Source organism: Gobius niger (genome assembly GCF_951799975.1).
Source record: "Gobius niger genome assembly, chromosome: 15".
Classification (NCBI taxonomy): Eukaryota; Metazoa; Chordata; class Actinopteri; order Gobiiformes; family Gobiidae; genus Gobius; species Gobius niger.
The window spans coordinates 20738090-20760274 of NC_136866.1; the positions used below are offsets into that span (position 1 = coordinate 20738090).

At 45.1% G+C, this 22185-nt stretch overlaps 1 protein-coding gene across 1 annotated transcript in view; it reads left to right on the forward strand.

Annotated features, from left to right (window-relative positions):
- The window catches only part of LOC306975198 (rho-associated protein kinase 2-like), a 108581-nt gene that overhangs the window by 18020 nt on the left and 68376 nt on the right, over positions 1–22185 (forward strand). Inside the window, exons 4-7 of the mRNA XM_079572650.1 lie at positions 4816–4953; positions 5760–6020; positions 8720–8864; positions 10908–11046. Of these exons, the coding sequence (XP_079428776.1) occupies positions 4816–4953; positions 5760–6020; positions 8720–8864; positions 10908–11046 (683 nt within the window). The remainder of the gene's footprint in view (positions 1–4815; positions 4954–5759; positions 6021–8719; positions 8865–10907; positions 11047–22185) is intronic.

The window sequence follows — 22185 nt, forward strand, 5'->3', positions numbered from 1 at the left end:
GGTGAAGCTAGGGCCCAGAACAAAGACCAGGCTGTGACTGCTAGTCTGGCTTGGACCACTTGGTGAGGGCAGCATCTTAGCTGGATCCTGGGGCTTTGTTTGTTTGGGGCAGCCCGTAAGGAGCAGTGGGCAACGGCAGTGCCACCATGTGGAGCCAGGCTGATGGTCAGAATCACTTGGCTGAAGGATTCACCTATTATACATGTTTTTAGTGGTAGGGGAAACCGGAGTATACAGGAGGAAACCTATGCAGACACGGAGAGGGAGAACATGCAAACTCCACACAGAAAGGCCCCATACGGGTGGGAATCGAACCCAAGACCTTCTAGCTGTGAAGCACGAACACTAATCGCTGTATTACCGTGCCGCCCGTTTGTTGTGTTGTAGAGTGCCTGAGAATGAAAATGATACAAGGACAATATAGGATTGGGTATCTTAGCATACCTAATATCACTATGATGTATTATGCATAAGCCTCAAATCTAAGCTCTACAAAGTCAAAATCATCAAAACAATGAGAACCTACAACAACATCACTATCAGAGTAACTGCACTCACAAATAAATTAATGTGAATTGAACAGCTACATTGCTACACTCAATAAATTTGAGACTTCAATACTCTGAATATGATATTTTCTCTAAATTACTGTTGATGATAAGCTTGATAGCTTTGCTAACATATCTATGTCCGGGTTCGATTCCCACCAAGGGACTGTGTGGAGGTTGCATGTTGTTCCCGTGTTCGCATAGGTTTCCTTCGGGTACTCTGGTTTTCCCGACCACTAAAAGTGGAGGATGGGTCAAATGAAGAGAACAAATTTCTCTATAGACATTAATAAAAGGAACTTAGCGTAACTTAACTTATCCAGCTAACTGTTGCTAGCAAGCTAACCTAGATGTAGTGAGCACGAAATACCTCTAAATATGACTACATTTCACTAAAAGAATTTCAATATACAAAGAAACAACTGCAGATATGGTAATGATATGTAATAAGAGTACACATACCCAACACAAACTTATAAATACCTTATAAATTACCTCAGAGCTCTATGGTGACCGGTTAGCATCATTGCCCCTTTATCCACAGAAACACATGTGAGTTGGCACCCCTAAACCTTGATGTATTGGAAAAATATTTTGCATGTGTTGTTAAAACATACATCGGAACACTTTTGGCACCCAGCCATATCAAAATTCAAAAAAAATATTTTTTGATGCACCCTAATATGCACCATTATGCACAAACTCTAATGGATAACATAGATCATTTTTAAGATCAAAGATGTAGTCCAAAGTACAAAAACATTCGACACAGTCCCACCACCTGTCCCCATGTATTCCAATGTGGGGGTCTGTTCACTTTCCCCCTGACCAGGGCTGCCAGGTCCGCGGTTAAACCGCGGAATTGGGCAGTTTTTAAAGCCATTCCGCGGGTGAAAAAAACTGTCCGCGGTTTTTTGCCTTGCTGTAATCAATGTTGAATTGATCACAATCACTATTTCGAAGGCAAATCCAAGGCTCTGTAAGCTGCTTTTTCAATAAGGGAGGGGAGGAGGGGCGGTTTCTCATCATCGCAGGAGCACATGGGCTCTGTTAACTAGTAAACAATATTGAAAATTCCAGCCGCGCCGTATGTCCGCTGGTTTTCCGCGGTTTTCAGATATTTTTGGGCGGGTTTGGCTGCCCAGACCTGGCAACCCTGCCCCTGACACTGATCACTGATGGGAGGCTTAGATCATCTCCGAGCCTCGCAGAAATGTGTATAGCAACCAAATCGCCAAATCTTTGTGATTGGGGCAAAGTGTTGATGCCTATAGTGTTTGAAGGCTGTGTATGTGTGTGTGTGTGTGTGTGTGCGTGTGTGTGCTCCTGTTGGAGCTTGCCTTGTCTATGGGCGTTGATTACAGGCAAGAAATAATTGGTTCACTGCACTTTTTGATATTGAGTTACTACTGTGCAGAGCTGGAAAGAGGACTATGATTGAGCTACAAAACTGAAGATCACCCATTTCCCTTTCAATTAGTGATGTGGATTATTTTATTGATAACTGTTTGCTTAATAAAAGAATATATTCACACACATATATATATATATATATATATATTTATATATATATATATATATATATATATATATATATATATATATATATACACTGCTCACAAAAACTTAGGGCACACTCAAAAAACACATCCTAGATGTCAATCAATTAGATTTTTCGGATTAAAATCTTTATTCATAGTGTAGGGCAATGTGTTGAGAACAAAATAACATAAGAATGATAAATGGAAATCAAATTCTCAGCCCCTGGAGATCTGGATCCAAAATTATAGTCAAAATCAAAGTGACAAATCAGGTCACTGGTCGATCCAAATTCTGTAGAAATTCCTCAAAACGAGTCTGTATCATCCTCAGTAGTGTGTGTGGCCTCCACGTGCCTGAATGCACTCCCTACAACGCCTGGGCATGCTCCTGATGAGACCACGGATGTCCTCCTGAGGGATCTCCTCCCAGACCTGGATTAGAGCATCAGTCAGCACCTGGACAGTCTGTGGTGCGACGTGGCGTTGATGGATGGACCGAGACATGATGTCCCAGATGTGCTCTATTGGATTTAAGTCTGGGGAGCGGGCAGTCCAGTCCAAAACATCAATACCTTCATCATGCAGGAACTGCTGACACATTTTTGCCACATGTGGCCTGGCATTATCAGGCATCCGATGGAACCCAGGGCCCACAGCACCAGCATATGGTCTTACAATAGGTCTGAGGATCTCATCCCGGTCCCCAATGCCAGTCAGGGAACCTCTGGCTCGCACATGGAGGGCTGTGCGGCCCTCCAATGAAATGCCTCCCCAGACCATCACTGACCCACCACCAAACCGGTCATGCTGGATGATGTTGCAGCAGCAGAACGTTCTCCAGGGCGTCTCCAGACTCTGTCACGTCTGTCACATGTGCTCAGGGTGAACCTGCTCTCATCCGTGAAGAGCACAGGGCATCATTGGCCAATCTGCCAATCGCTGTGTTCTCGGGCAAATGCCAATCGGGCTGCACGGTGTTGGGCAGTAAGCATCGGCCCAACTTGTGGACGTCGGGCCCTCATACCACCCTCATGGAGTCGGTTTCTGACCGTTTGAGCACCAACATGCACATTTGTGGCCCTCTGGAGGTCATTTTGTAGGGCTCGGGCAGTGCTTCTCCTGTTTCTCCGTGCACAAATGAGCAGATAGTGGTCCTGGTCCCCCCCCCCCCCCCCCCCCCAGGTCTCCTGGTGTACTGGCCTGTCTCCTGGTATCTCCTCCATGCTCTGGACACTGCGCTGGGAGACACAGCAAACCTTCTTGCCACAGCACGAATGGACGTGCCATTTTGGATGAGCATCACTCCCTGAGCGACTTCTGTGGGTTGTAGATGCACCTCATGATACCTCTAGTGGTGAGAACATTGGACAAATGCAAAAGTGTTCCAAAAATACGGTACAAAGGATGAAGACAGGGAAATGGTCTGTGGTCACCACCTGCAAAATCATTCCTCTTTTGGAGTGATCTTGCTAATTGCCTCTCATTTCCACCTGTTGTCTGTTTAATTTCCACAACACCAAGTGAAATTGATTCACAATAAGCGTGGCTTCCTAACTGGACAGTCTGATATCCCAGAAATTTGACTGACTTGGAGTTACATTGTGTTTGAGTGTGCCCTAAGATTTTGTGAGCAGTGTATATATATATGTATATGATTGTTTCTCATGACCCTTTGACCAGACAAAGCTCTGAGCCTCTGCAATCCCAGAACCACTGTAATGACTGTGTAGTGTAGTAAGTTACCTACTCCTGCAGTGTGCAGAAAGGAGTGAGCCCGGTGTCCAGAGCACCAGCAGAATGAGCGACTACATCGACAATATGTTCGCTAAACTCAGGAAATAGAAATTAAGTGGAATAATTATGGATAAATATTAGGGGTTCAGCTCTAACGGTTCGGTTCACGGTGCAGGACCCGTGGTTTGGTGCATCACGGTGCAAGTGCAATCTAAAAAATAATAAGTTGGTAATGATCGTTATTAGACAGTATTTATAATCTTGGAATTAAATTGGCAATGCTTTCAAAGCTGATTTATAATAAAATGTACCTCTGGGCTCGCAATAAGTAGCAAAATAGAAAACAAATGGTACAGCTGCAAAGGAAAAAAAAAAGGAAAAAAAAGCAACGCAGTGCAGGCCAATGCGCTCATTAAGCACACAGAGGCTGAAGCACTCGGAAGCTGCCATGATTAAATTTGTCCACTAGATGTCAGTGTTACAAGCTAGACTGAGCTAGCCTAGAAGCTTCGATACATCTGAAACAATATGGCAAAGACTTTAATATTCCTACATACTCTGAATGACTAGTGTAAAACAGAGTTTTGTTCCAAGCCCAAATAAAGCCTTGATGCCTGTAAAAGTTTTTTGTTGCATGGTGAGCTCTGTTTCCAGGCAGCCCTCCATGTTAAAAGCCTGGACACCCCTGCCTTAGACCTTTCATAAAAGGATTATTTGGAATTTAAGACTTGACTTGATAGAGACTCTATCCCTATCTCTAGAGATAGAGATAGAGATATATCGATATATCGATATATCGATATATATTTAGTTTGTATGGTTTAACCATACCCAGCCTTATGGACTAACTTCTGAAAAAGCAATGGCACTTTTTCTTTCAGAACAGACACATTGTTACGCTCTATTTGTGGAATGTAGAGCGTTTGAATGGGTGGATAATTTTGTCATGTCCGGTGCAGTTGTTGAGGATGTGGTGCTCTGGTGTTGTGCAGGTGCGACACAAGGCGTCCCAGAAGGTCTATGCCATGAAGCAGCTGAGTAAGTTTGAGATGATCAAGCGCTCGGACTCGGCCTTCTTCTGGGAGGAGCGGCACATCATGGCCTTCTCTAACAGTCCGTGGATTGTCCAGGTCTGTACTACACACTGGCGCATGATACATATAGTTACAGCACACACAGTAATGTCAAAGCCTGAACACTACCTGTTCAAAAGTCATGGTCCACAGTATGGTAATGTCCAGTGATGGGGGAGGATTGGGAAAGATCTACGGCCTGACACAGAAAAAGGTCACACACTTCTAATATCTGGTTGGATGCCTTTAGGGTTCCACAACTTACAATGGAAACTACAGCTCGGAAACTATGGTGATTTTCACAAATTATTATTATTATTGCATGTTTTGTTGTATACACAATTAGTGAACTACTATTTACCCATTATTAGTGATGGGCGATACCTTTAGAATCGATACGATATCAATACTTTTGGGGTCATTCTTGTTGATATCGATACCAATGCTGGTATGGAAAATTACAGATTTATTTCATGGATAAAAATCTAATTTCTCTTAAACCAAAAGTACTTAATAAAATCTTTTAGTCTTTGTCTTTGTGACATTAGCTTGGCCTCTTTCCTGTGTTTTCCTGGTTAGTTGATGCTCACGTGTGAAAGATCACAAAGAAATCAGATTATGCTGTTTACATGTGTCGTCAATAATGTGAGAACTCAGATTATGATCAGAGTTTTGGTCAGCATGTAAACATAGCCAGTGTGAGCCCCATGAATCCTGGCATAGTCGTCTTAGAATATCCGTGCCACTGATGGAATAACCTGGTTGTTCAGGATTTTCCAATCGCTAACAGTTTTTTTTTTTTCTTTACTAAAACAGAACAAAAGCTAATTAAATGGTAAATAACCTTTTTATTGACCTTGTAGCTGTGCTGTGCGTTCCAAGACGAGCGGCACCTGTACATGGTGATGGAGTTCATGCCCGGAGGAGACGTGGTCACTCTGACCATGAACTACGACGTCCCCGAGAGCTGGGCGCGCTTCTACACGGCTGAGGTGGTCTTGGCCCTGGACGCCATCCACTCCATGGGCTTCATCCACCGAGACGTCAAACCGGACAACATGCTCCTGGACCAGCACGGACACCTCAAACTGGCCGACTTCGGCACCTGCATGAAGATGGACGAGGTGAGGGGGCTGCCTGGACTACTGTTGCAGACACAGTAATATGGAGATATTCACAGTAGACAGTATATATCGGCTAAAACCATCACTTTAGTACGATGTATGGCAACTCACTGCTGCCAGTGTGACTGAAACATTTTTGACTGCTTTCTCGTTCTCACGTAATACCAAGTCATTAGAAAGTTTTAACGTAGATGACGCCTCGTTTTAACGTAGATGACGCCTCGTTTTAACGTAGATGACGCCTCGTTTTAACGTAGATCTCGTTTTAACGTAGATGACGCCTCGTTTTAACGTAGATGACGCCTCATTTTGACGTAGACGACGCCTCGTTTTAATGTAGACAACGCCTCGTTTTAACGTAGATCTCGTTTTAACGTAGATGACGCCTCGTTTTAACGTAGATGACGCCTCATTTTGACGTAGACGACGCCTCGTTTTAACCTAGACGACGCCTCGTTTTAACGTAGACGACGCCTCATTTTGACGTAGACGACGCCTCGTTTTGACGTAGATGACGCCTCGTTTTGACGTAGACGACGCCCCGTTTTGACGTAGATGACGCCTCGTTGTGACGTAGACGACGCCCCGTTTTGACGTAGATGACGCCTCGTGTTCAGATGGAGGTTAATAAATGCCCCATACCCTGTGGTATTATGGGGAAAAGGTCATGTTTGTAGCATTTAGCCTACACTCTTAGAAGTCATTTAACGTAGATCTCGTTTTAACGTAGATGACGCCTCGTTTTAACGTAGATGACGCCTCGTTTTAACGTAGATGACGCCTCGTTTTAACGTAGATGACGCCTCGTTTTAACGTAGATGGCGCCTCGTTTTAACGTAGATGACGCCTCGTTTTAACGTAGCTGACCCCTCGTTTTAACGTAGATCTCGTTTTAACGTAGATGACGCCTCGTTTTAACGTAGATGACGCCTCGTTTTAACGTAGATGACGCCTCGTTTTAACGTAGATGACGCCTCGTTTTAACGTAGATGACGCCTCGTTTTGACGTAGACGCCGCCTCGTTTTAACGTAGACGACACCTCATTTTGACGTAGACGACGCCTCGTTTTAACGTAGACGACGCCTCGTTTTAACGTAGACGACGCCTCGTTTTGACATAGACGACGCCTCATTTTGACGTAGACGACGCCTCGTTTTAACGTAGACGACGCCTCATTTTGACGTAGATGACGCCTCGTTTTGACGTAGACGACGCCCCGTTTTGACGTAGATGACGCCTCGTTGTGACGTAGACGACGCCCCGTTTTGACGTAGATGACGCCTCGTTTTGACGTAGACGACGCCTCGTTTTAACGTAGACGACGCCTCTTTTTGACGTAGACGACGCCTCGTTTTAACGTAGACGACGCCTCATTTTGACGTAGATGACGCCTCGTTTCGACGTAGACGACGCCCCGTTTTGACGTAGATGACGCCTCGTTGTGACGTAGACGACGCCCCGTTTTGACGTAGATAACGCCTCGTGTTCAGATGGAGGTTAATAAATGCCCCATATCCTGTGGTTTTATGGGGAAAAGGTCATGTTTGTAGCATTTAGCCTACACTCTTAGAAGTCATTAAAACCACATTGGCAACGCGTTAAAAGGAGTTGTCATCTACGTTACAACGTGTTGCCAATACTTTCTATTCTAACGACTTGGTATTACGTACGATCAAGAAAGTGAAGTCAAAAATGTTTCAGTCCCACTGGCATATTGTCAGATTTTAGCGTCTTGACGCCCCTTCTATTTTTTACTGATGTTGGCTGAAAATGCAGGTCTGGCTGAAATTGTACACAATGTTTAGCTGAAAAGTTGCCGTTGGATCCAGTTTAAGTTTGAGTATTAAAATATCCCCTCATTCCTCTGTCTGATGGAATGTTTGCAAATCTTAAGAATAAAATATTTAATTTTGCATTAGAATTGACTTTCTGCTCCCTGTATAAAACCATCCATCCATCCATCCATCCATCCATCCATCCATCCATCCATTTTCTTCCGCTTTCGCGGGGGCAGCTGTCTCGGCAGAGATGCCCAAACTTCCCGATCCACGCACACCTCCTTCAGCTGTTCTGGGGGGACCCCGAGGCGACACCAGGCCAGATCCGGAGGAAACCTACACAGACACGGGGAGAACATGCAAATTCCACACAGAAAGGGGAATCGAACCCTGGACCTTCTAGCTGTAAAGCAAGAGCACTAACCGCTGCGCTACCGTGCCGTGGTAGCGTTAAGAGGGTCACCTGGAGCTCTTCAGCAATTTGCCTGAGGAAGGTCTCAGAACCGAAACGTTGACCATATCCTATTAAACTATTTTTGCAAGGTTGGCAGTGTGCAGGAAGTATTGTTTTTGTGTAATTTTAGTCAAAAATATGTGCATAGGACTATGTTCGTGTGCGCTTTTGCACCCTCTAGTGTTCACAGCGTGCATTTCTCAACCGTCTTTCACCCACATCCTTTTCCCTGAGCCCCTTCCTGGTCCTGAGCCTATTCTTGATCCCTGAGCTCCTGCGCTGTGTTCCTGAGCCCCTTCCTGGTCTCTGAGCCCCTTCCTGGTCCTTGAGCCCCTTCCTGGTCCCTGAGCCCCTTCCTGGTCCCTGAGCCCCTTCCTGGTCCCTGAGCCCCTTCCTGGTCCCTGAGCTCCTGTGTTGTGTTCCTTGCTGTAAGTCCATAAACCTGCTGTCCATGTGCCCCTCACAGACAGGCCTGGTGCACTGTGACACTGCTGTGGGCACTCCGGACTACATCTCCCCTGAGGTGCTGCAGTCCCAGGGGGGAGACGGGCTGTACGGGCGCGAGTGCGACTGGTGGGCCGTGGGGGTCTTCATCTACGAGCTGCTGGTCGGTGAGTGACCTCTGCCACTAGTTTACTTATTTACTTAACATTAAGAACAAATATTTTTTACACTGTTGGCCTGTAAGTGCTTAGGGTGCACTTAAACTAGGATAACCATACGTCCTCATTTTTCGAAATTAATGCACAAAGTCCAGATTTTCTAGCCATAAGGACTGGTGTAGACCGGTGTCTGCCAACTTTGACCTGGCAGGGACAGTCCCCATCCAGATTTCACATATCATGTTTCCTTTCTGAGCATTTACATTAGAGACAGTAACTCGGGCGGCAGCGGCTGGGCATGCCGTTATTGAGCCTGGTGATGATGCACACATTAATACCGGCTGCTCCCGCATCTGTTAAGATTTGCATGACGAGCGTGTAGGGGCGTGGGGACATGTGGAGATCCTCTTATTGTGTGATCTTTCATTGAGAAAAAATAAACAAAAGAACTGTACAATGAAGTGGCACTTAAGGCTTGAAGAGTGGAGGGTCAGGATCAGAACACTCTTTGTTTTGTGTTGGTCAAATATTCGTGCAGATCTTCACATTTTCAGGTTGCAGCTGATTACAGTTGGTGTAGGTCATTTACGTGTTCGGCGGAAACACACAATGTTTATAGTTGTAAAAGTGTTGATTTTTCACGCAGTGGTCAAAGTGGAGATTTTTATCTATTTTCCTCCCTTTACATTAGTTTCATGTCAGAGAATAAAAATGACAAAACTCTCCCCACATGATGCTTATTTTATGATGTTTGTTAAAATTGGTGTATCATGCACACCACCTCATGACTTGTAGGATTTGAGCGCACCGTACGCCAGGTGTACTTTGCGCTCAGATTGATAAATGCCAAAACAGGCGGTAATTTTTCGTACACCCCACATACGCTCTGATTTCACCGTACGCAAGTTTGATAAATGAGGGCCATTGTGAGCACATGTGTGGAATTTCTTGTAAGCCGATGTCAGCACCAGTTGAAAAGCAGCCACTATAGACTGGTATTCATCTTTGAGTAGAAGCAGAACGTTTGACAACCCTCCATTGTAGGACTGATGGTTTACATTCTGCAGAGTAGTCATGTGCTCTGGGGTGGCATTTTTATGGTGATTACCTTTGTAAATGGTGGTTGTGATTATGAACCGTATAATACTTTGTCATCTCAGCCCCACTGGTCTGTGAGTGACCTCACACGCTGTACTTTAGTCTGATGATAACTGCACAGTGTCAAAGGCTGTCACGTACTTCTACTGTGAGTCAGGCCCTAATGTGCTCACATGTTGTCTTTTGTTCCAGGCTGTTTAAGTGTGGGACAGTATAATCTGGGACATGTCAAATCCAGGGGCCTGGGCTTTCACACACTCAAACGTGAACACATGAAAGAAACCAAGGCAGCCTTTCCTTGCCCTGAGTCGACCTGTGGAGACGGGCAGAAGGCTCATAGCACACGGGCAACAGCACATTAAACAGTAAAACATCACTCCGTTATACCCTGGGCACCGCCTGACTGTAGCCCAGACACTGATCCTCTGAGGCACTGCAGACGCTGACTCCTGCAAACTTCATCCATCCTGTGGTCCTTATCTGCGCTGTGTTCCTGCGCTGTGTCCTCAAAATAAAGTCCTTTCAAAGCTGCACACCTCAGAGACCGGCCAGTGTTCAAGTGGATGAGCCCCGGGTGATGCACTTCGTGAGCTGAACTTCCGGACAAAGTAACACAATGATCCAGGATCGGGCCGAAGTGAATTTGAAACTCCGAAGGACAAAAAAGGGATTGGATGACAATAATAACTTTACCAAATATAGAGAAAACAATATTTAAATACTATTAGCATCTATAAAAACACATGTCACTGTCCAAAGCAAAAGTACTCACACTTTCCAAGACCCCTATATTCACTTTGAGCTGAAATGAGGGCCCACCACTTTCATTCGAATGTGTCCAATTGTATTTGGCAGTCGGTATGTGTAATTCTTCTTTGAAAAGAGCCTCATGACAGTGTTATAGAGTATCAGTGTTTCCAAAGTTGACATTTAAACACTTGTATTGTGTTGCAGGAGAGACTCCGTTCTATGCCGAGTCCCTGGTGGGGACCTACGGGAAAATCATGAATCACAAAAACACTCTGTTGTTCCCCGATGATGTGGAGATGTCCCAGAACGCCAAGGACCTGATCTGCGCCTTCCTCACTGAGCGGTAACTATAGTTGTTATGTGTCTACTACACAAACGCTACGTCATGAACACAGACATACAAATCCCCCACCTATTCTTTGGTCACATGGGGAGCTTCTGCCATTAAGCCTGATGAAGGTCAGAGTGACCGAAACATTGCAGTAATAAAAGATAAGACAAAGAGTAGGGCTGCCAACTTTGGTCGTTTAGTAGACTAATTGGTCGATGTGGTCATGGTCGACCAAGATTTTCATTGGTCGACTAAATGAACGCACCTTTGCGATGATGAAGATGCTCTCAGTTTACACCAGAGATCTGTGGCAGGTCTATCTTTTACCTGGGCCTAATGTTTCATTATAATAACAGATGTATCAAAGTTTTACAGACAGAGTGACGTTTGAATTGATTGTGTGAAATGCTTTTGCAAAAAAAAAAAAAAGTTCCAGGAGAGAAATGAGGACAGGAGAGGCCTCTCCTGTGTGTGCATCAGCGGCTCAGATCAGGGGCCCTGTGTCTTTGTGAGATGTTGCCTTCAATAGGCCAGACTTCTACAGGTGTTTAAACCTCAAATACCCTGGTTCTACTGACGCCTGTCCTCTGTCAGCGCTCTACGGGAGAAACCGAAAGTAGCTATAAAGTCAAGCTTTTCGTTTCTTTCTCCGCTTCATTCTGGCTTTTTCCAAGATAAATAAGACGAGGAGCAGTGTTGGGAAAGTTCATTTTCTACATGAACTAGTTCAAAGTTCAGTTCACAAATTTCAAAATGAACTAGTTCGTTCATAGTTCATAATTGTTTATAGTAAATAGTTTGTTCATAGTTCCAAAAATGAACTAGTTCATAGTTCTTTTTTTGTCCTTCTTTTTCCTGCGAGCTATTATTCAGGCATGAAAACGGATCAGGGGTGAAATAGGTGAGAAGTATATTTCCCCTCTCAGGGAAATATTTTTTTTATTCCATATCTTAAAGCAACAATCTGAAGTATTTTGAGATGCATTTTTGCCAACCTTGGGAGAGCTGGAGAAAGTTGACTTCAGCCATGAGTCAAAAATATTATGGCCTCCTCACTTAGTGTTATGCAGCTATTTCATGTCAGCCTATCACTGTTTATGAGTGGATTTTGGATATCTTTGCTAATCATATTTTATTTTATTATTATCATTTTCTTTAAGTTAAATTGTTAAATTCTTAGTGGAAAATTAAGCTACAAATCTTCAATTGCATTTGTGTTAATTTGGTCAATTAATCATGTGAATAAGATTGTTTTAGGAGCTAAATTGTAGTTAAAAAACTCCACATTGTGGCTTTATGCAAATGAGTGCGCAGCGCGGAGCAGAGAGGAGTTTGGAGCGACAGACGTTACACAAGGGAAACTCGCTTCGTAGCCTCACACTGTGGCTGCTCGCGGGCACCGTGCGGACCCGCTGGTTACCGGTGTGCCAGGGCATGTGCCAGGGCCATAAACAGCAGAGTTCAGCGCCACAGAACTGAACACAGTTGGGCTGTTGGCGCGGGGGCGGAGCGGAGCTAGCGCGGGCTACACCGTGGACCCACCAGAGTTTAGAGCCGCTGGGAAACTCTGACGGCTGACACGGATCCACGCCCATTTCACAATAAAGCACATGGCTCGTGTTTATACACTGCGTTCCAAATTATTATGCAAATGACATTTTTCTCTGATTTTCTGAATTGTCAACTCAAATGAGAGTCAGCATAATTTTCAAGTCTTTACCTGGTAGAGGATCATTTAAATGTGGTGGAAAAAATTTCCTAGTGATAACAGTATTTTTTTCAAAAATAAATATAGTAAAAACCTCAAAATCCACTGTTCCAAATTATTATGCAACTCATCGTTTCAATACATTTTAAAGCTTGTAATTAACTGAAAATGGTCATTTGTTGTATTTGTAGCATTAGGAGATCATACTTACTGAAATCAAAAGCTATTTCAATCAAAAAAATCTTAACAGGTCAAGTTATATTTTACCAAAGGAGCCCTTGTGTGATAGCAGCTTAAAAATTCTTAAATCCATTAAAATTGTGAGTTTTTGGAGAGTTTCTGCTTGGATTTCTTTGCAGGATGTCAGAATAGCCTCCCAGAGCTGCTGTTTGGATGAAAACTGCCTCCCACCCTCAGAGAAGTGTTTTTTGTTGAGGCTCCAAAGGTTCTCAATAGGGTTGAAGTCAGGGGAGGAGGGGGTCCACATCATGAGTTTCTCTCCTTTTATGCCCATAGCAGCCAGTGATGCAGAGGTTTTCTTTACAGCAGGACATGGTGCGTTGTCATGCATGAAGAGGATTTTGTTCAGGAAAGCACAGCTCTTCTTTTTGTAGCATAGAAGACAGTGGTCAGTCAGAAACTCCACATATTTTTCAAAGGTCATTTTCACACCTTCAGGGAGCCTAAAAGGGCCTAAAGGGGCCGACCAGCTCTCTCCCTTATGACTCCGCCACCTCCTTGTTGACGTCACAGCCTTGTTGGGACATTGTGGCCATTCACCAACCATCCACTACTCCATTGATTTGACCATCCAGCGTTACACGGCCTCATCAGTGAACAAGACTGTTTGAAAATGAGTCTTCATGTAGTTCTGGGTCCGTTGCAGCCGTTTCTGTTCATGAACATTCAATTAACAGTTTAGGGGAGGCCCGGATAGAAGGTTTTTGCACAACTGCAGCCTCTGGAGGGTCCTACACCTTGATGTTCGGGGGACTCCAGAGGCACCAGCAGCTTCAAATACCTGTATGCTGCTTTGTAGCATCTGTTCTCCTAATCTGATGTGTTTGTCTGGCAGAAACCGTCCATATTGTGCCATTATCTGCACAAACCGGAGTGTGCTCTGAATCATCCACAAATCTCTTAACAGTATGATGATTATGCTTAATCTTTCATGAAATATCGAAGATTTTCATACCTAGACCAAGGCATTCAACTATTTCACGCTTTTCATCAGCAGAAAGACCCTTTTTCTTTCCCATATTGCTTGAAAATGATGATCTGCATAATAAAGTGGAACACCCTTTTCAGCAGTGTTTCCCTTAACTGGGCTTAACCTGAAAACTAATCATCCCAGGTCTTTGAGATTAATGTCAGTGATTCATAGAGCCCCAAGGCACGATACCATCCATGAGTTTCATTATTATTATTATTTTTTTTACCTTTTTGACACAAAAATCCAATTTGCATAATAATTTGGAACGCAGTGTATTACGGTGAAACAGAGACATGTCACACGGAAGTGTTACCCGGAGGAAATTTGAGAACAGGGACGATGACGGAGGAAGAGAACTTCTGATTTATTTGGATTATATGGATGTATGGACAGCACATGGACAGCAGCAGATCAGGAGTTATTGCTATAATTTGATGCCACCAGTGTCACATGACTGTCATCAATATGGCGAGCTCACGTGTCCATTTACTGACCACTTTGATTGCTCGCTCCCTGATGGAGTATGTCCCAGGGCCTGATTTGTGTGCACATTGTTTTCTTACAGTTTGAGTGTGGAACATGCCCCTGACAGGACTGTAGTGTTCCTGACTGCAGAATGCTGACACAAGTATGTGCAGTATTCGTTAGGCACTGTATTTTTAGCCGCTGATGTGCCGTACCTCGTATTTATGTCGGCTGGGCTTTGTTTGTGGCCGCGGCTCCAAATGACTGTGGCCTCTCTTGGCGTGGGGAGAGGAACATGTCGCCCAAGTTCTGCCCAGAGCGACACCCATGTTTAAGAAGGCTGAGGAGGAACTGGATTACAATGGACCAAGTCATCTACAACACAAAACGCGTAGGTAATTCCTTGACTTATATAATATATAGAAAACAGAAAACAGAAAAGCAGAAAACCTGGACCAGTGCATCTCTATATTATAGAGATGCACTGGTCCAGGTTTTCTGCTTCCGATACCGATACTGGGGGTTTGAGTATCTGCTGATATTAACCAATACCAAGAGACTTTCTTAGAAGTGGCTTTCTCTGAGTGAAAAAGTGAATGGTCTCTTTTTTCCATTTTGAGATAAAAAAAGTTCGAACTTTTCTTGCAAAAGATGTTACAGATCAATTATATATCATAAACTAATGTATAAACATTGCAAAAGGATCACTGGACTATTTAGGTTATGTAAGGATTAAACAACTCAGAGCCGTGCATTAGACGTTTATAATGCACGACGCAGAGTCAAGAACACCACGACGCGCAGTGGAGTGGTGTTGTTTAATCCGCTTATACCATGGTCCCACAAACGTAACATTTATAATAAATGTTTTTTTCATTTACTAAACTCACAAAAGAGTCAGACTACTGGGACTATTTTATGTGGGTTATTAGCCGGTCACTGAAGGCCAGTCTTAGAGCGAGTCTTTCTCCGCAGCTATTACGAGGATCTCAGTCAGGCGCAACGGAACAACATCAGCACAGAATCACAACACAACAGGACTAACCCGGCACTTTTCCGTGGAAGTAAACACTGATATGCGGCACTCGTGGGCAGGAGTTATTTCACTTTTACGCTGTTTAACCTGAAGCTAGCTAGCTAGCTCAACGAGCGCAACTGTTTATGGAAACAGCTGCGTTGGAGTTGCTTACACCTGGGCCCCACGAACTGAAACTTTTATGATTGATTTTACTAATCCAGACAAATATGCTTAAATGCTGGATCATTTTATGTACGCCTGAAAATTATGAATAGTGCCTTAACCGTTTTCAACAGAAATGGAAAACTCATATTTTATTAACAGTAAGCTAACCTAGCTGCTTTACTCTCCTCTACTTCCCATTTATCAAACATTTTGTTTTGGCCAAAAACTTTGAAAATAACCACAAAATCCATCTCATACGTTCCTGTCAGTCACTAATTACGCGTTTATCTGATTCAGCTGTGTCATGCGTTGCTATGGCGATGCCCACAGCGGAGTGATATCCCAGTGATTTAACTACCGGACTACGTGTGCGGTTATACGAAAATAATGCATCGAGTATTCACCCAGACCATGGTATAAAATAATCTAAACAACTCACATAAAGTGGTCTGATCAATACAACTTACAACAGCATTAACAATTGAACAAGGGTGTAGGTTTGGTGTTACTATTGGTGGGGACACTCAGGTAAGCCCAGTTAAAGCTGCCCTAAGCAATGTCTTTTTGAATGTTTCTCATCAGTAGGTGGAGTAGTGAACCCTGCTCTGCTCCAGCCGTTTCTATTCATCAACTTCAATGAACAGTTTAGGGGAGGCCGGATAGAAGGTTTATGCACAACTGCAGCCTCTGGAGGGTCCTACACCTTGATGTTCGGGAGACTCCAAAGGCACCAGCAGCTTTATATACCTGTTTGCTGCTTTGTAGCAGCTGTTCTCTTAATCTGATGTTTTTGTCTGGCAGAAACCGTCCTCATTGTGCCTTTATCTGCACAAACCCCGTGTGCTCTGAATCAGCCACAAATCTCTTTATCAGTACGATGATTACGATTCATCTTTCATGAAATTTTGAAGGTTTTCATACCTAGACCAAGGCATTCTACTATTTCACGCTTTTCATCAGCAGAGAGATCCTTTTTCTTTCCATTTGTTACGGCCCCAGGCCTCCAGGCTCCCTCCTTTCTGTATATTTGTTTTTGTGGCGTAAACCTGTCCTTTCCCTCCATGGAAATCTGGCTGTGAGAGCTCTGGCCTGCAATTGGAGGACTGGTTTCAAGTTCGGTTCTGGTTGGCTGCTCGTCCCTGGTCCTGATTGGTGCGGCATCTTAACACCTGGCCCCAATCAACCACCTGCTGCAGCAAAAGCCCACACCTCCGAGCATTCGGGGCTGCTGGTCTTTGTGGCCAGTATGCCATTTTGTTTGTGTCTCTTTTTGGAACGTTCACTATTATGTGACGTGATCAAGAGACACTTGTTTAATGACTCTTTGGTATTTTAGGCATTTTTAGTGTATTTAGAGCATCAATGAGCAACAACAGCCTACGAATAATGAAAATGTTGAGGGTTTCGTCCAATGCATGAGACAGTCCAATGCAGTCTACAGATAAAAAATACACTGACCTCTCTTTAGCTACACATTCTTTGAAGTATCTGCATTTTAAATGTTATTTAAATATTTCACAAACATGACTTCACATAATGTCACATGTGGCCAACTGGCGAGAGCTATAGTATTTTGCTATTTACAAGTACTACTACTACTACTACTATACCCCTTAACCTAGATATATCTTTGTGTGTTTGTTATCATGATAGTGCTTTCATTGCGGAAGAGAGACACTGAAACATGCTCAAATGAAACAAAACACCGCTCCAGGTCTGGTTTCGAGGAGGGTTTAAGATTCTGACAAAAGCTGTCTTGTTACTCAGCGCTTTCCTCTATGACTAAGTCTCCAATCAAGTCCTCATCAGTGCTAGCACAGCCTCTAAAAGTTAAAGCTCAGTGACTGAATTGTCAAGGTTCTTAGCTCTGAGATATTTCATGTCCACATATAGTCAAACCTCTTTGTGCTTGTGTTGCATCCGCAGCTTAAAGGTGCGTACACACCAAACGTGCGTCCACGCCCCATCTGCCTCTCGTTGGACGCCAAACAACGCCGCTTCACACACTTCACACTCGCGCCAAGCGCCTGTTTGCTGGCGCGTGAAGTTTTGCAAGCGTCATACATAGGAGGCGTGTCTGGCCGCCGATTGGCGCACTCAGAGCCGGTTCTTCCTATACGCAGACTACGCAAGGTGCGTAGGGCCCCCGCGGCTGCAAGGGCCCCGCATCTCAGTCAAACTACGGTGTTGTTTCACTGATTGATCAACACGTTGTTACGGGGACAGACTCTTCCAGCGCGCACTCACTCTCCGCCTACTTCGCCAACATCAACACAGAGTAGTCTGGTGAAGTGAATGAGCAGGAGAGACCGACCGCCTTCCCCCTGTCTCTTCCAAAGCGCGAGTGCTTCTCCGCTCGTGTCCCGCTCGGCCGTCTGTCTCCCGGTGCTCGCTTCGCCTCATACTCGGCTCCTCCGCGGCTGCATCATGTCACCGTGTCCCGAGCGCTGCTCTCATGTTTTCTCTGCGCGGACTCTGGGCTGCAACTCTGGGCCTCTCTCTCATTTAACCCCTTAACTCCCACCTGAACCGAGCACATTTTCTCCAGCTTAACCCCAATCCAAAAGACTCTGGAAAAAAGGTGTGAAAATAGCAATAAAACTGAAACGAAAACAAGGATGAAAATGTGACAAAAGGGACAAAAAATTTACAAAAAAAAGACAAAAATGGACAAAAATTTGAAAAAAAATGTGACAAAAAATTGACAAAAATGAGAAGACTGCCCAACAAAAAAAATGATGAAAAAAAATCTGATGACGTGAGGAAAAAGATCAATTTAGTTTTGTAGGTCTTAGCTTTCAAATGAGGTGTTACACTGGCCTACAGGATTTGGGTAAAGCTGAACTGGAGAAAATGCTCTCGGTTCAGGCGGGAGTTAAGAGGTTGAACTCTCTTCTTATTGTGCTGGTGAGTCTGGGGCATCAGGACAGCAGTTTGGCGAGTAGAGGAGAGTAAAGCCGTGTCCGTGGCCTTTTTGTTGAGTTGAATCCACATGGTTCTCATGATCACAGTAACTTACAGTAACTCTGGTTCTCTGAATGTGCACAATCTAAAACGAATTGGGCGACTCACAGACTAATTCTCAGTGCTCAGACAGAAACAACCGCCAGGAGCAGGTTTCAGTTAGTTTTAAATCAGCGGTTCCCAATCTGTGGGTCAGGGACCAGAGGTGAGAGAATGGGACCATTTGCCATTTACTATTTTAAAAAGGGAAATAGACTAGTAGTCGTCCTAAATACCAGTCTCACAGTGGCTTAATGGTTAGTGGCTCTCACACAGGGGGCAGGGCCTGAATTGAGGTCTGTATGTTCTGCTTCTGCCCTGGAACAGTAGAACTGTTTTGACCATAAATGGATTCTCTCTTCATCGAATAGCTACTGTAGGGCCCCCGTGTGGATTTTTGCTTAGGGCCCCAGAAGGGCCAGCACCGGCTCTGGGCGCACTCACACTTGACGTCCGAACTGGCCACTCTAGCTCGTTTGAGGAAAGGCCTGGATGACCCGAACGGCCCGCGCACGAACCGAGCCGTGGCCGAACACGAGGAATTGTTTACAAGTGCACGTGTGCAGCAGCAGCGCAACATAATGCGGAAGAAAAAAAAAAACCTAAACAGCTGCGTGAAATAATGTCTACTATGAGCCCTGTCAAATCTCTTCACTCCACTTTTCTTTGCATTTTACTACAGTTTAACAAAAAGGGCTATGGTGAATATAATAGTCGATTTTAATAAAGCAGAGAAATAGAGAAGTGCGCGTCCCTCTGTCCCGCTCAGCTGAGGCGGGGGGTGGAGCAGCATCTGCCGCTCTGAGCCTTTCTTTGGAGTCATATACAGCCTTCAAAAAAGGCTACGAGGACAGAAGATCTGACGCTCAGTTTATGTCATTCATTGCTGCTTTGGCCACTGGTTAAACAGCTTTATGTTGGCGAACTCCTGGAAGTCTACGCTTTACGTTCCGAAAAGCACTTCACACGAACGTGCACCAAAATCACAAGCGATCTAAATGCACCCGCAGGTTTTATCGGTCCGACTAAAGCCTGCGGCCAAACCGGGTACAGTAGCAGAGAGGGCGGGAGAAGCGCAGCCGCTCCCCGTATAGTCAGCCCGAGACGTGCGTGAAGCGGCCAGGGCGTCGGGAGTGAGCGGGCGGGGAGACGAGCGGTATGTGGCCTATGTGGCCGGGGGTCCGGGGAGCCGCCCGGGAGCGAAGCGGTCGGGGGCCGGGGAGACGAGAGCGAGGCAGCCGCTGCTCTGCCTTTTCTCACTGTTTTACGTGACAAATGCACCCGCCCATACAACAGCCGCTTGTGTCCGTGCGTGTGCACATACACGAGCAACCGAGCCGCGCTCTGGCCCACCTCCTCCAAGCGGCCAAAGTCCGGAACCGAGTCCGACTCGGGCATGGTTTGTTGCAGGTAACAGGTGACGCCTGAGCCCAGTCAGCATCCCTGATTGGTTAACAAGGCGTAAATGAACGCATGTGTAGATTGGATTACTTGAGTGCATGAAGCAGTGGGCGCGGGCTCCCTGTTCGCTCACCGCGCGGTTCTCCCTGGCTTTCACGCGCGTCCTTCCTCATCCGCTCACGTTTGCTACGCTTAATACGCGCGGACAGCTTTGCTTGCATTTCGGAGCGCGTTGAAGCACCTCTACATAGGGTTAACATGGAAGTTGGATGCGTGGACGCTTTTGGTGTGTACGCACCTTTAGGCGACCCAGGTCCAGTTGTAGTTGGAGGTCCTTCTTTAGACCACGAAGAGCAAATCAAGTTATGTGATTGCGATTAGATTTGTGTGGAGACTTCAAATGACACTTTTATCAGCTGGTTATGTTTCCTAAAATACTTTACCTGCTTCACATATCTACTATTTGCAGTTCTAAGCAGGAAATGGTGTTTAAAGGTACTCATGCCTGATCTATAGCACCTTTAATTCTTAGGCATACGTAGGTGGCACGTGTACTATAGCCCTGGTCCCTCCCCCTGGTGCGCAGCACTTCCTGTTGACATTGTAAGCTACGCCTCTTCCTAACTACTTCACACTGGCTCCATTCTCCACGGCACTGAGAACCTTTCACAAAATAAACTGACTCTCTCCTTCATTTCATTTGTCTCCCTCTCTTTCTCTCTCCCCTCCCTCGCTCTCTCTCCCCCCGCTCTCTCTTCCCTCTTTCCCTCTCTCTCCCCTCCTATCCTCTCTCTATTTTTCTCTACCTCTCCCCTCCCTCTCTCTTTTTCCCTCTCCTTTCTCTTTCTCTCACTCTCTCCCCTCTCTTTCATTCGCAATCCCCCCTCTCTCCCTCTCTCCCAGCTTTCTCCTGTCTTTCTTTCTCCCCACTCCCTCTCCCTTATTTCTCTCCTCTCTCCCTCTCTCTCTTCCTTCTCTCTCTCTCTCTCTCTCTCTCTTTACTTACTCCAGCCACAGTCTCCTTCAGCACACACCTCCACACACCTTTATAATATTCTTACACCCTGTAAGGGCCGAAGAGGTCTCAGAAGGTCCCATACTAAAGCAGCTCCGAACCTCTGGGGAAAGTAGACCTCTCCAAATCTAAACCAGGACCAAACTAAAAGAGGATTTTACACATGACAAAAACCCAGGACTAAATGGTCACATTCAAATAGTGCTTTTCTACCAGTGTTGGGCTCAAAGCACTTTCCACCAAGAAACCATTCACCCATTCAGCACACGCCGGTGTACACAAACAGAGCAATGAGGCTCCGCCACACGACCAGGGCTGAATCAGGACTAAACTAGGACTAAACCAAGACTAAACTAGGACTAAACCGGGACTAAGCCAGGACTAAACTAGGACTAAACCGGGACTAAACCAGGACTAAACCAGGACTAAACCGGGACTAAGCCAGGACTAAACCGGGACTAAGCCAGGACTAAGCCAGGACTAAACCGGAACTAAACCAGGACTAAACTAGGACTAAATCAGGACTAAACTAGGACTAAATAAGAGCTAAACTAGGACTAAACCAGGACTAAACTAGGACTAAGCCAGGACTAAACCAGGACTAAACCGGGACTAAACTAGGACTAAACTAGGACTAAACTAGGACTGAATAAGAGCTAAACTAGGACTAAACCGGGACTAAACCGGGACTAAACCAGGACTAAACCAGGACTAAACCGGGACTAAACCGGGACTAAACCGGGACTAAACCGGGACTAAACCAGGACTAAACCAGGACTAAACCAGGACTAAACTGGGACTAAGCCAGGACTGAACCAGGACTAAACTAAACCAGGACTAAACTAGGACTAAACCGGGACTAAGCCACGACTAAACCAGGACTAAACTGGGACTAAACCAGGACTAAACTAAACCAGGACTAAACCAGGACTATACCAGGCCTAAAGTGGGACTAAGCTGGGACTAAACCAGATCTAAACCTTGACTAAACCAGGTCTGAATTGGGACAAAACAAATTCAGCCTGAACAAAGAACCAGCCAGTTCTAAACTGGGACTAATGGAAACCTAAAGCAGCTCTAAACTGGGACTAATGGAAACCTAAACCAGCTTTAAACTGGGACTAAAGGAAACCTAAACCAGCTCTAAACTGGGACTAATGGAA